At 42.7% G+C, this 14,434-nt stretch overlaps 1 protein-coding gene across 1 annotated transcript in view; it reads right to left on the bottom strand.

Moving 5' to 3' along the window:
- The window catches only part of LOC140211489 (ATP-dependent clpX-like chaperone, mitochondrial), a 127,676-nt gene that overhangs the window by 111,285 nt on the left and 1,957 nt on the right, over nt 1–14,434 (bottom strand). Inside the window, exon 2 of the mRNA XM_072281232.1 lies at nt 13,815–14,019. Coding sequence (XP_072137333.1) covers nt 13,815–13,824 — 10 coding nt within the window. The 5' untranslated portion in view covers nt 13,825–14,019. The remainder of the gene's footprint in view (nt 1–13,814; nt 14,020–14,434) is intronic.

Here is a 14,434-nt window from a genome sequence, read left to right as displayed (position 1 = left end):
AATTCCTTATTCTCTAAGATTTGGCAATTTTGTAAGAAACCCAATGTTAATCCATACTCGGTGGCCACTTAAAGCTTTGACGTGTTGTACATTCAGCGATGCTCTTTTGCGCACCACTGTTGTAACATGGGGTTATTTGAGTTATTGTTGCATTTCCATGTACTCCAAAGTGACCTCAGCATCAACAAAGATAGCAACACACATCAAAGTTGCTGGTGAACGCAGCAGGCCAGGCAGCATCTGTAGGAAGAGGTGCAGTCGACATTACAGGCCGAGACCCTTCGTCAGGACTCATTTTTATCAACAAAGATAGTTTGCTTCTTGCATTTGCACGCTCTGTGTTTCTGTCAAAATGGTCAATTGTTCTGTAGGCTAGAATGACTTGGTGTTAATTCACAATTTTAATTCTCTTCCCAAGTCTTATTTCCCAACTTTAAATACAGTGGATTCCAGTTAATTGGGATACATGAGGGCCAGTACATTTTGACCCAATTAAGCAAATGCCCCAATTAAATGATCTTTCATGGAAATAGTTTAGAAAGTTTAAAAAGATAAACTACCATTTAACTGAGTAACAAGTTATATATTTATAACAAAGGTTCACTTATTATCGAAGTATACAACTCTAAACTTCTCCTTTTCCCGATGGCCATGAAACCAAGCAAGAAAAGAACAGCAAGTATGAAATGAACACTACCAATGTTATTATATAGTACAAATACAACTGTATTTGTTCCTAATAGTTATCAATGAAGGAATTCATCCAGTGTACACTGGTGTTCTTTTGATTGATTTTAAATGAACAAAATGAGTGCAGACACCAAGCGTACGTAGATAATTCATACAATATTATTAATGACTGCATCCTCCAAATTTTCACTTTCATTATAACATTCAAGACAATACCTTCAAATTCTTTGTAGTTCCTAATTCACTGAAGTAGTGAAATCATTTTGCTTTCATTCCTGACTGTTTCTGGCATCTCCAAGCCTAAATGCTTGAAACCACAATGAGCAAAACAATTCTGAATTGTCTTACTGTTTATTTCTTGCCATCATCAGTGACAAAAATCTCTGCTTTTTCAATGCAAGCACACACAACTGATGCTATTTTAAAAACTGTTCGCTCAAAGCACAGTGTAGTGTCTTAACGGCCACACAAGTAGATGCATCTGATGCTAGTTAGAAACTGCTTGACAACGGGGTCTTGCCCCAATTAAGCAGCATAGTGTCCCAAATAAATGAAGGGAAACTCAGCTATTTTCTCTATTTAGATTTTCTTCTTTAAGAGTTGTCTCAAATAAATGCTGCCCTGATTATCCAGTGGCCCAATTAACTGGAATTCACTGTACATTTTCCTTAATTATCCAAAGCACTTATACCTTCTCTTTATAGAGGTCCCCCGAGTTATTAATGAATCTCCATTTAGAAACAGTATTTACTTACTCTTATGCAATATTCAGTGTACTTCAGAAGATTGCTCTTATTGCGTGTCTTTCTGTATTAACACCTAATTGTTCCTGCAAGGCAGGTTTTAGCCCAAGAAAGTAAATGCAAAGAAAAGGCCACATCTTTCTCATTCTCACAATGGCCCAAGCTATAATACTTTTGAAACATTTTATTTTTCAGATTCAGATTTATTTATCACATGTACATCGAAACATACAGTGAAATGTGTTGTTTCCACTAACAACCAACACAGCCAAGTATGCACTGAGGGCAGCCTGCCAGTGTGGCCACACATTTTGACACTAACATAGCATTCCCACCATATTTACATCAGGGGTTCCCAACCTTTTTTATGCCATCAAGCCTTGAGGGGTCCGTGACCCCAGGTTGGGAAGCCCTATTTTAGATAGATTGTCTTCTAGGAAAACACGAGTTTTAGAGGTGTATATGAGGTTTAAAGAGCCTTATAAGATTATGAGAGGCAGAGATGGAGTAGACAGTTGGTGTTCTGCCATTGTTTCCTAGGGTAGAAATGTTTCGTACCAGAGGGTATGCCTTTCTGGTGAAAGGGAGAAAATTAAAGGAGATGTGCAGGGCAAATTTACAGAGAGTGCTGGGTGTCTGGAATGCACTTCCAGGGTGGTGCTGGAGGCAAATACTATAGAGGTGTTCAAGATACTCCCAGGATATGAAAGTGCAGGAGAAGAAAGGACATAGATATTGTGTAGGTAGTAGGGGTTAGTTTAGTTAGCCATTTGATTACTGATGTGTTTGGTTCAGCACAATATTGTGGGCTGAAGGGCCTTTTCATGTTCTATCTGACATGGTATTATGAATGACAAATGTATTAAGGGTCAACGTAATTGATTTTTAAGTTATTGGATCAGTGGAATTTCCAGGTGGGCAACCATTTTAATTCCAATCCCCATTTCCGTTCCAACATGTCAGCCCAAGGCCTCCTCTTCTGCTATGGTGAAGCCACTCTCAGGATGGAGCAGCAACGCTGTTGCCCACATTCATTTTTGAATTGCAAGCTTCAGTTAGAGTTGATTACATTTTTTTTGAAGGTGTACTTTCAATTGCTAACTGTTAGTTGTCATCTTTTGAATAAAAGATACACTCAGTGGCCACTTTATTTGGTTCTTCCTGTGCCTAACAAAGTGCCAACTGTGCGTATGTTTGTGGTCTTCTGCTGCTGTATCCCATCCACTTCAAGATTCAATGTGTGCGTTCAGAGATGCTTTTCTGCACACCACTGTTGTAACGAGTGGTTATTTGAGTTACTGTCGCCTTCCTGTCAGCTTGAGCCAGTCTGGCCATTCTCCTCTGGCCTCTCTCATTAACGAGGTCTATTTGCTCACAGAACCGATGCTCAATGGATGTTTTTTTCTACTTTTCACACCATTCTCTGTAAACTAGAGATTTGTGTGTGAAAATTCCAAGAGAACAGAAGTTTCTGAGCTGCTCAATCTACCCTGTCTGGCACCAACAATCATTCCAAAGTGGAAGTCACTTCTTCCTCATTCTGAACATAGTCTGAACAACGATTGAACCTCGTGACCATGTCTGCATGCTTTTATGCATTGAGTTACTGCCACATGATTGGCTGATTAGATATTGGCATTAACAAGCAGGTGTACCTAATATAAGTGGCCACTTTATTATCTTTCAGTGAAACACACTCTTCTACATAGAACAATTGAACAATTTTCTGGTTTGGAAAATGTGGTGTGATCGGGAATTAAATTACCCTGATTAAACTTGAAGAAAAAAAGTGCAGTACAATTTTACCTATACATTTTTGACTTTTTGTTTTTAAAGAAAATAGCTTATTTGCCTTTGATTTTGTATAATATATAGATATATTGTGCCTAATTATTGATATTTATATTACATTTATTAATGTTAAGAAATATCTGAATATATTCTGTATTATTATTTAGAGAGAGCATTTCGAATGAATTTGTTTCCATGATGTAAAATGATCTACTATTGTAGTATTTAAATATCTGTGTGTTGCAAATAAAGTATTTAAATACTAGATAGATCCTTGGAAAACCTTTATCATGTGTGAAGCCTGTACTTTCTTAAGACATTTCCACAGATTCAGGATGTATTGCAGGGGAAAGACTAGTGAGGGCTAGTAAGAGGTAAATTGGGATGTGGATTGTGCAGATGTGGTAACAGGGATACACAGTCAAAGCCTAGAAGCAGAGACATAGAATGCAGCAGTGGTGATATCCAAGTTTCAGGAGATTCATTAATGGTGTTTTAGCATGCAACCATTGTTGTAATAAAAAAAAGAGCATTAAAAAACATAATAAAAAACAGAATAAATATAAATAAAAGAAAATCTGTAGATGCTGGAAATCCAAGCGACGCACACAAAATGGTGGAGGAACTCAGCAGGCCAGGCAGCATCTATGGAAAAGAGTAAACAGTCGACATTCTGGGCCGTGACCCTTCATCAGGACCGGAGAAAAAGATGAGAAGTCAGAGTAAGAAGGTGGGGGGGGGAAGGGAGGAAGAAGTACAAAGTCATAGGTGATAGGTGACACCGGGAAGGGACGCGGGGTGAAGTAAAGAGCTGGAAAGTAGATTGGTGAAAGAGATAAAGGGCTAGAAAAGGGGGAGTCTGATAAGAGGACGGAAAGCCATGGAAGAAAGGGAAGGAGAAGGAGCAACAGAAGGGGGTGATGGCCTGGTGAGGAGATAAGGTGAAAGAGGGAAATTGAAGTGGGAATGGTGATAGAAAAGTTGGGAGCGGGAAGGGGGCGTTGGAACGTTTACCGGATGATCAAGAAACCACTACTGCTGCGATGAGGCTACACAGAGATTGGAGGAGCAACACGTTATATTCTGTCTGGGTAGCCTCCAACCTAATGGCACGAGCATCGATTTCTTGAACTTCGTTCGCCTTTCAATTTAATTGAATGAGGTATAGCATGGAATAGGCCCTTCAAGCCAAGCCACCCAGCAATCCCCTGATTTAATTCTAGCCTAATCAATGACTCACAATGATCAATCAACCCTCTGACCGGCACGTCCCCAGACCACAGGAGGAAACCCAACACCCAGAGGAAACCCACGCGGTCACGGGGAGAACATACAAACTCCTTACAGGCAGCGGCAGGAAGTGAACCTGGGCTGCCTGCACTGTGAAGTATTGTGCTAACCACTATGGTATCATGCCATCGAATCGGGGATTGCTAAGCCCTGATCTTTTGTCCTCTCCTATCAGATTACCCCTTCTCCAGCCCTTCATCTCTGTCACCAATCGAGCTCTTTACTTCACCCCCTATCTCCCTCCCAGTTTCACCTACCACCTTATACTTCTTCCTCCCCTCCCCCCATCTTCTTACTCTGATTTCTCATCTTTCTTCTCCAGTCCTGATGAAGGGTCTCGGCCCGAAACGTCGACTGTTCACTCTTTTCCATAGATGCTGCCTGATCTGCTGAGTCCCTCCAGCATTTTGTGTGTGTTGCACAAATATAAGTACATAGGATTAAATACATCCAGTGGAAGTAGTAGATGCAGGTTCAATTTAAACATTTAAGAGAAGTTTGAAACATCAAAGTGGGGTATAGAGGGCTATGGTCTAGGTGGAGGTTAATGGAACTAGGCAGATTAACAGTACAACATAGACTAGATGGGTTGAAGGGCCTGCTTCTATAACTATGATGCTTCTGTTAGCTTATATACATAGACTGATTGTGCATACATAAAGGGACACTAGGTACCTATCTGTACAGTACAGAAGGTGACTGATTGGGCTATTTAGGCCATTACTTCTGTGCTGTCTTTTTGGAAGAAGCTTCCAACTAATCCCACTGCCATGTTCATTTCCTTGCCTGTACATTCTCTCCCCCATTTTTTCAATCAAACTCTACAAGTAAAAATCTGTCCCCAAACCCGACCCGACCACAGTCTTTTCCCCTCTATCAGATCGGACCCGGAAGATCTTGCTGTGCCGTGCACTGTTCAGGAACAGAGGATATGAGAGTTATTAGCAAGCTAGTTGATCTGATATGGGTAGCGTTCTGAGACCAGCTGCCGAACCCTACAAAAAACAAAACCCCCTGAGTCTCTGCATCCAGCATATTATTCTCTGTACATTCCACCATTTACTGCTGAGCATAACTTTCCCTTCCCCTTCCACTCCCTGCTTTCCCTAGGGAATGCTCTCTATGTGACTCCTTTGTCCACTCATCTTTTCTCCTTCCCTGAAAGCAGGACAAGTGCTACACTTGTCCCTACACATCCTTCCTCACCACCATTCAATATTCCAAATAGTCCTCCCAGGTGAGGCAACACTTCACCAGTTAGTCTGTCAGGGTCATCTACCTTTTCCACCTATCCCCTCACAAACTTTTACTTTATCCCTCACCCACCCAACTTCCCGCTCACCTGGCTTCATCTATAACCTGCCAGTCTGTCCCCCGCCCCCCCCCCCGCCCCACCTTCTTATTCTGGCTTCTGTCCCCCTCCTTTCCAGTCCTGATGAAGGGTCCTGGCTGTTTCTTCTGCACTATAGAGTAGCCTCTTTGTCCTTTGATGCTGAGCAGCTATTATAACCAAAGCTGAGTTCGTCGGAGATCAGTGAGTATATTGCGTGGAGATCGACATTCTTTCACCTTGGCACCACAGTGGCGTAGCAGTTAGTGCGACACTATCATAGCTCGGAGTTCGGAGTTCAGTCCCAGCGTCCTCTGTAAGGAGATTGTCTGTCCGTCCTCTCCATGGAATGCGTGGGTCTCCTGTGGGTCCTTCAGTTTCCTCCCACAGTCCAAAGACATACTTGTTAGTAGTATAATTGGTCATTTTAAATTATCTCGTGATTAGGCTTGGCTTAACCCGGTGGGTTGCTCGCAGGGCCGGAAGCGACTATTCCACGCAGTATCTCTCAATAATTTTTTTAAAAATCAGGAAGCAAATGTAATTTCTGTGTTCGCATCGTTCATGTCTATGGATGAGGTGCTGGTGATCTGCTGACTAATTACCTTAATACTGATAATATCTGCCACTTCAACACATAATTCCTGCTTGCTTGGCTGAAGTACAGAGCCGTAGCGGCAAAGAAGATATGCTATGTGAATTTAGATACATTATGCTTCAAACAAGTGAGAAATGTAAAAATCTTCTGATGAAGGGCCTCAACCTGATACATTGATTATTTATTCCTCTCTATAGATGCTGCCTGATCTGCTGAGTTCCCTCAGCATTTTGTGTGTGTTAATCTGGATCTCCAGCATCTGCAGAATCTCTTGTGTTAAAAATCTTCCTGTTCTCTCCCTTTTAATCCTTAAAGCTGGCTAAATGAGGATATAAGAGATTATTGTGGTTTAGCTGATGTTTTCATGGGATCTTGGTGAAGCAACGTGTTAAAGATGATCCTAAATGATGTGTTAGGACTGTGAATTTGCAGCCTGACTTTGAAAACTGTGTGCTAAGGAGGCAAAATTCAAAATTCAAAATAAGTATTATCAAAACACATACACATCACCATATACAACCCTGAGATTCATTTTCTTGCAAGCGTTCACAGAAAATACACGAAGCACAATATAATCAATTAAAGACAGCACCCAGCAGGGCGGACAGACAACCAATGTGCAAAAGACAACAAACTGTGCAAATACAAAAAGAAACAAACAAATAATAAATAAATAAGCAATAAATATCAGGAACGTGAGACAAAGAGTATCTGAAAGTATGTCTATAGGTTGTGGGAACATTTCAGTGATGGGCTGACCAAAGTTAGGTGAAATTATTCCCTCTAGTTCAAGATTAGATTAGATTAGATTATGAGGACACGCAGTCCTCTTTTATTGTCATTTAGTAATGCATGCTTTAAGAAATGATACAATGTTTCTCCAGAATGATATCACAGAAACACATGACAAACCGACTGAAAAACTGACAAAAACCACATAATTATAACATAGAGTTACAACAGTGCAAAGCAATACCGTAATTTGATAAAGAACAGACCATGGCACGGTAAAAGTCTCTCGAAAGTCCCATCATCTCATGCAGCCGATGCAGCATCTTGGAAGCATCTGACTACAGATCGACTCCAAGTCCATCCGAAAACTCCGAGCCTCCGACCAGCTCCCCGACACCGCTGCACCGAGCACCAACTCTGCCGAGCGCTTCGACCCTGGCCCTGGCAACAGGCAATAGGCAAAGCCGAGGATCCGGAGATTCTCGATCGCACAGTAGCAGCGGCAGCGAAGCGGGCATTTCAGAAGTTTCTTCAGGTGTTCCTCCGTTCTTCTCACGCCTGTCTCCATCAAATCAGGATTGTGCATGGCCCCTAGTTACACATACAATATCATTCTGAACGGTTGCGCGCGCTGATGTTTTAGGGATAATAACTGTTCCTTAACCTGGTGGTCCCTTATTCCTTTGTCAGTCGCAGCCCCTCTACTCTGCCCTTCCGAGAAATGAGGCCTTGGATATTTAGCTAGAGCATCCTCCTGGTGGATAGGCTCATAAAGAGAGCTTTTGGCACATTGGTCTTCAGAAATCAAAGTACTGAGTATAGGAGATGAGACGTAATACTTAAGTTGCAAAGGACACTTGTGATGTCTAATTAAGTGTATGTAGTTCTGGTCACCTATGATCGAAAGAGTGTACCTAAAACTTAGAAGGTTGTTGCTGGGACTTGAGGACCTGAGTTGAATAAGTTGAATAGTTCAGAACTTTATCTCCTGGAGCATAGGAGGATTGATAGAGGTATAGAAAATTGAGTGGTATCAATAGGGGGAATGCAAGCAAGCTTTTTCACTGAGGTTGGGTGAGACTACAGGGAAGGGTTTTGTGTCATTAAGGGCAGAAGGTGAAATATTTAAGGGGAATCTCTCCACTCGGAGTGTGGTGAGAGCGTGGAACAAGCTGCCAGTGGAAGTGGTGGATGCAGGTTCAATTTCAACATTTAAGAGAAGTTTGGATAAGTACATGGACGGGAAGGGTATGCAGGACTGTGGTCCAGGTCAACGAGACTAGACGGAGTAATAGTTTGGCATGGACTGGATCGTTTTCTGTGCTGTAGTGCTCTATGACTCGATCACTCGACTGTGGTTTTCTTCACTCTCTACCTCCTCTTGCTCCTGCTCCTCTTCAGGTTGTGTCTAGGTTCCTTCAGTTCCAGGCTACATTTTCTCACCTACCTCCGCAAACTATGTGCATCAAGTCGCATGTAGTGCTAATGTCAGCAGATATGGTTGAGGTTTAGAGTCATAAGTTTATAAAGCCATACAGTATGGCAACAGGGCCTTTGGCTGAACTCGTCCATGCTGACTGTGTTACCATTGAGCCAGTCCCATAAAATATAGAACGTGATAGCACAGTGTAGTACAGGGCCTTCGGCCCACTATGTTGTGCCAAACCTTTTAACCTACTCTAAGATCAATCTTACCGCTCCCTCCTACGTAACCCTCCATTTTCTATCATCCATATGCCTTTCTAAAAGCTTTCCCATGATTTATTATTGAAGTATATATACAGGTTAGAACTCTTGAGATTCATCCTCCCGCAGGCAGCCACGAAACAAAGAAACACCATAGAACCCATTCAAGAAAACCTCAAACACCCAACACCTGAAAAAGGAACATATTGCACAAATTGCAAAAAGCAAGCGAACAACACAAGAGAACGTCAATCATCAAACCAGGAGTCCAGTAGTGGTTAGTTTAGTTTGGTTCAGCACCGCATCACCAGCCCACTGCAGGTTACATGCCAGCCAATCTTCGTTGAAGCACCTCAGTTCATATCGATCAAACCAGTCAAAAACAATAGCAAAAAGAGTAACCAGAATTCAGAAATACATGCATCATCACCCTTGAAGTCCCTTAAAATTATGGCCCTTCATATTAACGCAACACACATAAAAGTTGCTGGTGAACGCAGCAGGCCAGGCAGCATCTCTAGGAAGAGGTGCAGTCGACGTTTCAGGCCGAGACAGTCGGACGAAGGGTCTTGGCCTGAAACGTCGACTGCACCTCTTCCTAGAGATGCTGCCTGGCCTGCTGCGTTCACCAGCAACTTTTATGTGTGTTGCTTGAATTTCCAGCATCTGCAGAATTCCTGTTGTTTGGCCCTTCATATTAGTTATTTCTGGCCTAGGAAAAGGTCTCTGACTATGCCCTCGATCTCTGCTTCTCATCATTTTGTACATCTCCATCAAGTCACCCTCTCATCCTCCTTCACTCCAAAGAGAAAAGCCCGAGCTCACTCAACTTCTTCCATCGACCTGTGTTCAGTGCATAGCCATCTACAACTCTCTTTCACATGCACCGATAAGCTGCAGGGTTGGAATGAAGGAGCTTTGTCTCTGAAAGGGCAAAACCGTGGTGGTCCATAGAAACAGGCTGTAAACAAGGTCATGTGGTCAATAAATGAATAGGGACATTGGAGAGCAAGAACATAGAGTGAAGAATGAGAGAATTGTGAAAAGGTGAACAGGGAGGCGAGACCCGACGCAGACTGGGAGTCGTTTCGCTGAACACCTACGAAAGCAGGATCTCCCAGCGGCCACACATTTTAATTCCACGTCCCATTCCCATTCTGATATGTCTATCCACGGCCTCCTCTACTGTAAAGATGAAGCCACACTCAGGTTGGATGAACAACACCTTATATTCTGTCTGGGTAGCCTCCAACCTGATGGTATGAACATTGACTTCTCTAACTTCCGCTAATGCTCCACCTCCCCCTCGTACCCCATCCGTTATTTATTTATATACGCACATTCTTTTCCTCTCTCTCTTTTTTCTCCCTCTTTCCCTCTGACTATACCCCTTGCCCATCCTCTAGGTTTTTCCCCCCTCCCCCTTTTCTTTCTCCCTAGGCCTCCTGTCCCATGATCCTCTCATATCCTTTTTGCCAATCACCTGTCCAGCTCTTGGCTCCATCCCTCCCCCTCCTGTCTTCTCCTATCATTTTGGATCTCCCCCTTCCCCTCCCACTTTCAAATCTCTTACTAGCTCTTCTTTCAATTAGACCTGACGAAGGTCTTGGCCCGAAATGTTGACTGTACCTCTTCCTAGAGATGCTGCCTGGCCTGCTGCGTTCACCAGCAACTTTGATGTGTGTTGCTTGAGTTTCCAACAACTGCAGAATTTCTCATGTTTGCGAGGATAAAATGCTCAGCAGGTTAGGCTGAATGTGTCCTCCAAATACAGAGGGAAAGAGAAACAAAGAAAAATAGACACAGGTGGAGAAGTAATCGGAGTCTGAGGCCTCCATCAGTAGGAGCTGACCATGGATATTGCATCCTAGCTGTTTACATATGCAAGCCTGGGCTGTACAATACAGAGAGCAAGCTGCTGCCCATGTAACAAGCTCCCCGTCTCCATGCTTCTGATGAACCCAAAAGAACAGCAGAGACTGATACAGTTCAGTACCAACAGCATTGCAGGAGTTGCCAATCAACATTGAACTCTATGTAGGACAGCCTTAGGGACTCCAGCTCCGGATCCTTCCCTTGGAGTTTATCCGAGTGGGTATAGCTGCAAGGCAGTGGAAGTTTGAGATCACCATAAGAATTAGGACATTTAGCCCATCAAGTCTTCTTCACCATTTCATCATGGCTGATCCAAATTTTCTCTCAGTCCCAGTCTCCTGCCCTATCCCTGTATCCATTCCTGCCCTCACTAATCAACAACCTATCAATCTCTGCCTTAAATATACATCAAGATGGTCTCCAAAGCTGCCTGTGGCAGAGAATTCCACAGATTCACCATTGTCTGACTAAAGAAATTCCTCAGCTCCGTTCTAAAAAGATGTCCCTCTATTCTGAGGCTGTGTCCTCTGGTCTTAGATATTCCCTCCCATAGGAAGCATCCGCTCCACAGGCACTCTATCAAGGCCTTTCACAATTCGATATGTTTCAATGAGGTCACCCCTGATTCTTCTGAATTCCAGTGCGTACAGGCCCAGAGCCATCAAATGCTCTTCATATGACAAGCGATTCAAACCTGGAATCATTTTCATGAACCTGCTTTTAACCCTCTCTAATTCCAGCGCGTCCACTCTAAGGGGCCCTAAACTGCACACAATACTACAAGATCAGAGTTTACCTTCTCCTAAATGAGCCGCCAACCACCGCTGACCAAAGCGACTGGTTTTAAAGGGCCAGTAACCCACCTTTGTCCCTCCTCATGTCAGTAGAAATGGTTCCACTGGGCTTAGTAGCTAAGCCACACGTGAAGGCCAGAAGCTGGACTTGGTTGTCAGAGGCTATTTGAGGTGCACACCATTGGGAGCATTTAATAGGTAGTGGGAGCTTATTCCCATTACTACCACTCGGCTATAACAACCTTAAGGAGAACTGACACAGACAAAGAAATCAGGTTACTAGACGATGAAGAATGTCAAGTATTTCCAGCTCAACTCTGACCATTCAACAGAATAAAGTTTGCACCATTTATCATAGAGTAAGACACACAAAATGCTAGAGAATTATTCATCATAAGCACGAGAGACTCTGCAGATGCTGGAGGATCTCAGCAGGTCAGATAGCATCTATGGAGAAGAAAGAACTGTTGACGTTTCAGACTGAGACCCTTCATCAGGACTGATCTTGCATCTTTGTCATCCATTTTATATCATTAAGGCAGAAATGGGATACTGCAGACCCACACACAATTTTTTTGGAACAGCTTCATCCCCTCTTGCTTCAGGTTTCTGAACAGCCCTTGTTATTCATCTTTTGTAATATTATTTGTTTTTATAATGCAGTAATTATATTTATTCAGAGATACTGCATAGAACAGGACCTTCTGGTCCAACAACTCACCTATTCAATCTTAGCCTAATCACACGACAAATTAACCTATTAACCGGTATGTCATTGGACTGTGGGAGGAACCTGGAGCACCCGGAGAAAATCCACGCATTCCACCAGTAGGAGGTACAAACTTTCTTAGAGAGAACACCTGATGTAATTGCTGTAATAGCAATGTGATAACCACTATCCTACCATAGAACACAAAATTCTTGTCTTGCACTCTATGCTGCCACAAAACAACAAATTTCATGACATAAGCTGGTGATAGTAAACCTGATTCTGACTCCAAGAAACTATCAGATGCACTAACGTGGCTAGCACATGGGTACACCCAATTGGTTATTTTCCATTACATCTGGAAATTTCTGAAATGCCTGGTTTGCTGCCGCTGCTACTGTGCAATCAAGAATCTCCGGAGGGAAGGTCCCAAAATCCCCGGCTTTGCCTGCTGCTGGCAACTGAGGCCGAGGTCGAAGCGTTTGGCAGAGATGGCGCTCAGTACTCGGTGTCGGAGGGCTGATCGGAGCTCGAAGTTTTCGGACAACTCAGAGTTGGACTGTGGTCAGGCATGGCAGGGAGAGTTTTCTTCCTTCTCCCGTCTGCGTGAGATGTGGGACATTCGAGAGACTTTGAACTTTTTTACTGTGCCCATGGCCTGTTCTTCATCAAGTTATGGTATTGTTGCACTGCTGTAACTATATGTTATAATTATGTGGTTTTTGTTAGTTTTTCAGTCTTGGTCTGTTCTGTGTTTCTGTGATAACACAGCGGAAGAATACTGTAACATTTCTTCATGCATGCATTACTAAATGACAATAAAAGAGGACTGCGTGTCCTCATAATCTAATCTAATTAATTAAACTCATACACTACGGCAACAAACTATCTGCTGGAGACTCAGCAGGTTGAACAAGCATTTGTGGGAAGAATGGAATTGTTGAGGATTTTTTGGTAGCAGAATGAGGCCACTCATCCATTGCGTCTGCTCCACCATGGCTGATTTATTTTCCCACTCAACCTCATTCTCCTGTCTTCGCTACATAACGTTTGACACTCTGACTAATCAAGAACCAATCAACCTCTGCTATAAATATACCCAATGATTTGGCCTCCACAGCCATCTGTGGCAATGAATTCATCTCCCTCTGGCTAAAGAACTTCCTCTTCATTGCTTTTTTGTGCTGTGCCCTCTGGTCCTAGATTCCTCCACTATAGGAAATATCCTCTCTGCATTCACTCTGTCTAGATTTTTCAATATTCAGTAGGTTGCTGCTCAGCCTGCTGAGGTCCTCCAGCTGACTGTTGCTCGGATTCGTGCTTCTGCAGTCCGTCTCACATGCACTAGGACAGAGGTTCCCAGAATTGTTTATGCCATAGACCCCAGATAGGGAACTCCTACACTAGGGGTGGTTTGCCTTTAAGAATCAACTTCATTTACAGTATACTAAAGCATGTTTGGAGGACTGTTTCATTTGTTCTGGATTACAGACCAAGCCAAAACACACTTACAATAAATTTCCTGGAAAATTTATTAATCTCTGAGATGCAGATATTTAACTTTAAATGGTCTTACCTGTGTCCATGTTCAGGTAAATCTACTGTCCAATTCTGATATTATCTGTCACTTCAATACTTAATTCCTGCCTGTTTGGCTGAAGTAGGGATCTGTTGTGGCAATGAAGATATGCTGATGTGCATCATGCTTCATTTGTGTGAGAAACTTAAAAATTTTCCTGATCTCTCCCTTTTCGAGTTTCAAGAATGTTTAATGTCATTTCCTGTACACAAGTGTAAAGGGGAACAAAATAATTGTTACTCTGGACCTAATGCAGCAGAAAAAAAACACAATAAATATAAATACATAAGATAGCTAATATACATACAGTATATGTCCACAAAATTATGCTAGGCTGTACTAAGGTGATGGATGGGAGATGATAAAAGTAGTGATGGAGTTAAGTGGGTGGAGGTCCTGATCAACCTTACTCCTGAGGAAAGACGAAACCCAAGTCTGGTGGTCCTGGCGTAAATGTACATAAATTCCTTCCTGATGGAAGTGAGACAAACAGTCCACGAATGGGGGTGGGGGTAGGACCCTTCACGATATTGTTGGACCTTTTCTGGCACCTTTTCATATACTGTACATGTCCTTAATTTAATTCTTCAAGCCAAACAAGATCAGGGAACACTTAC

This window comes from Mobula birostris, chromosome 17 (assembly GCF_030028105.1).
Source record: "Mobula birostris isolate sMobBir1 chromosome 17, sMobBir1.hap1, whole genome shotgun sequence".
NCBI classification, from domain to species: domain Eukaryota; kingdom Metazoa; phylum Chordata; class Chondrichthyes; order Myliobatiformes; family Myliobatidae; genus Mobula; species Mobula birostris.
This window is presented reverse-complemented; position numbering and strand designations above follow the sequence as displayed.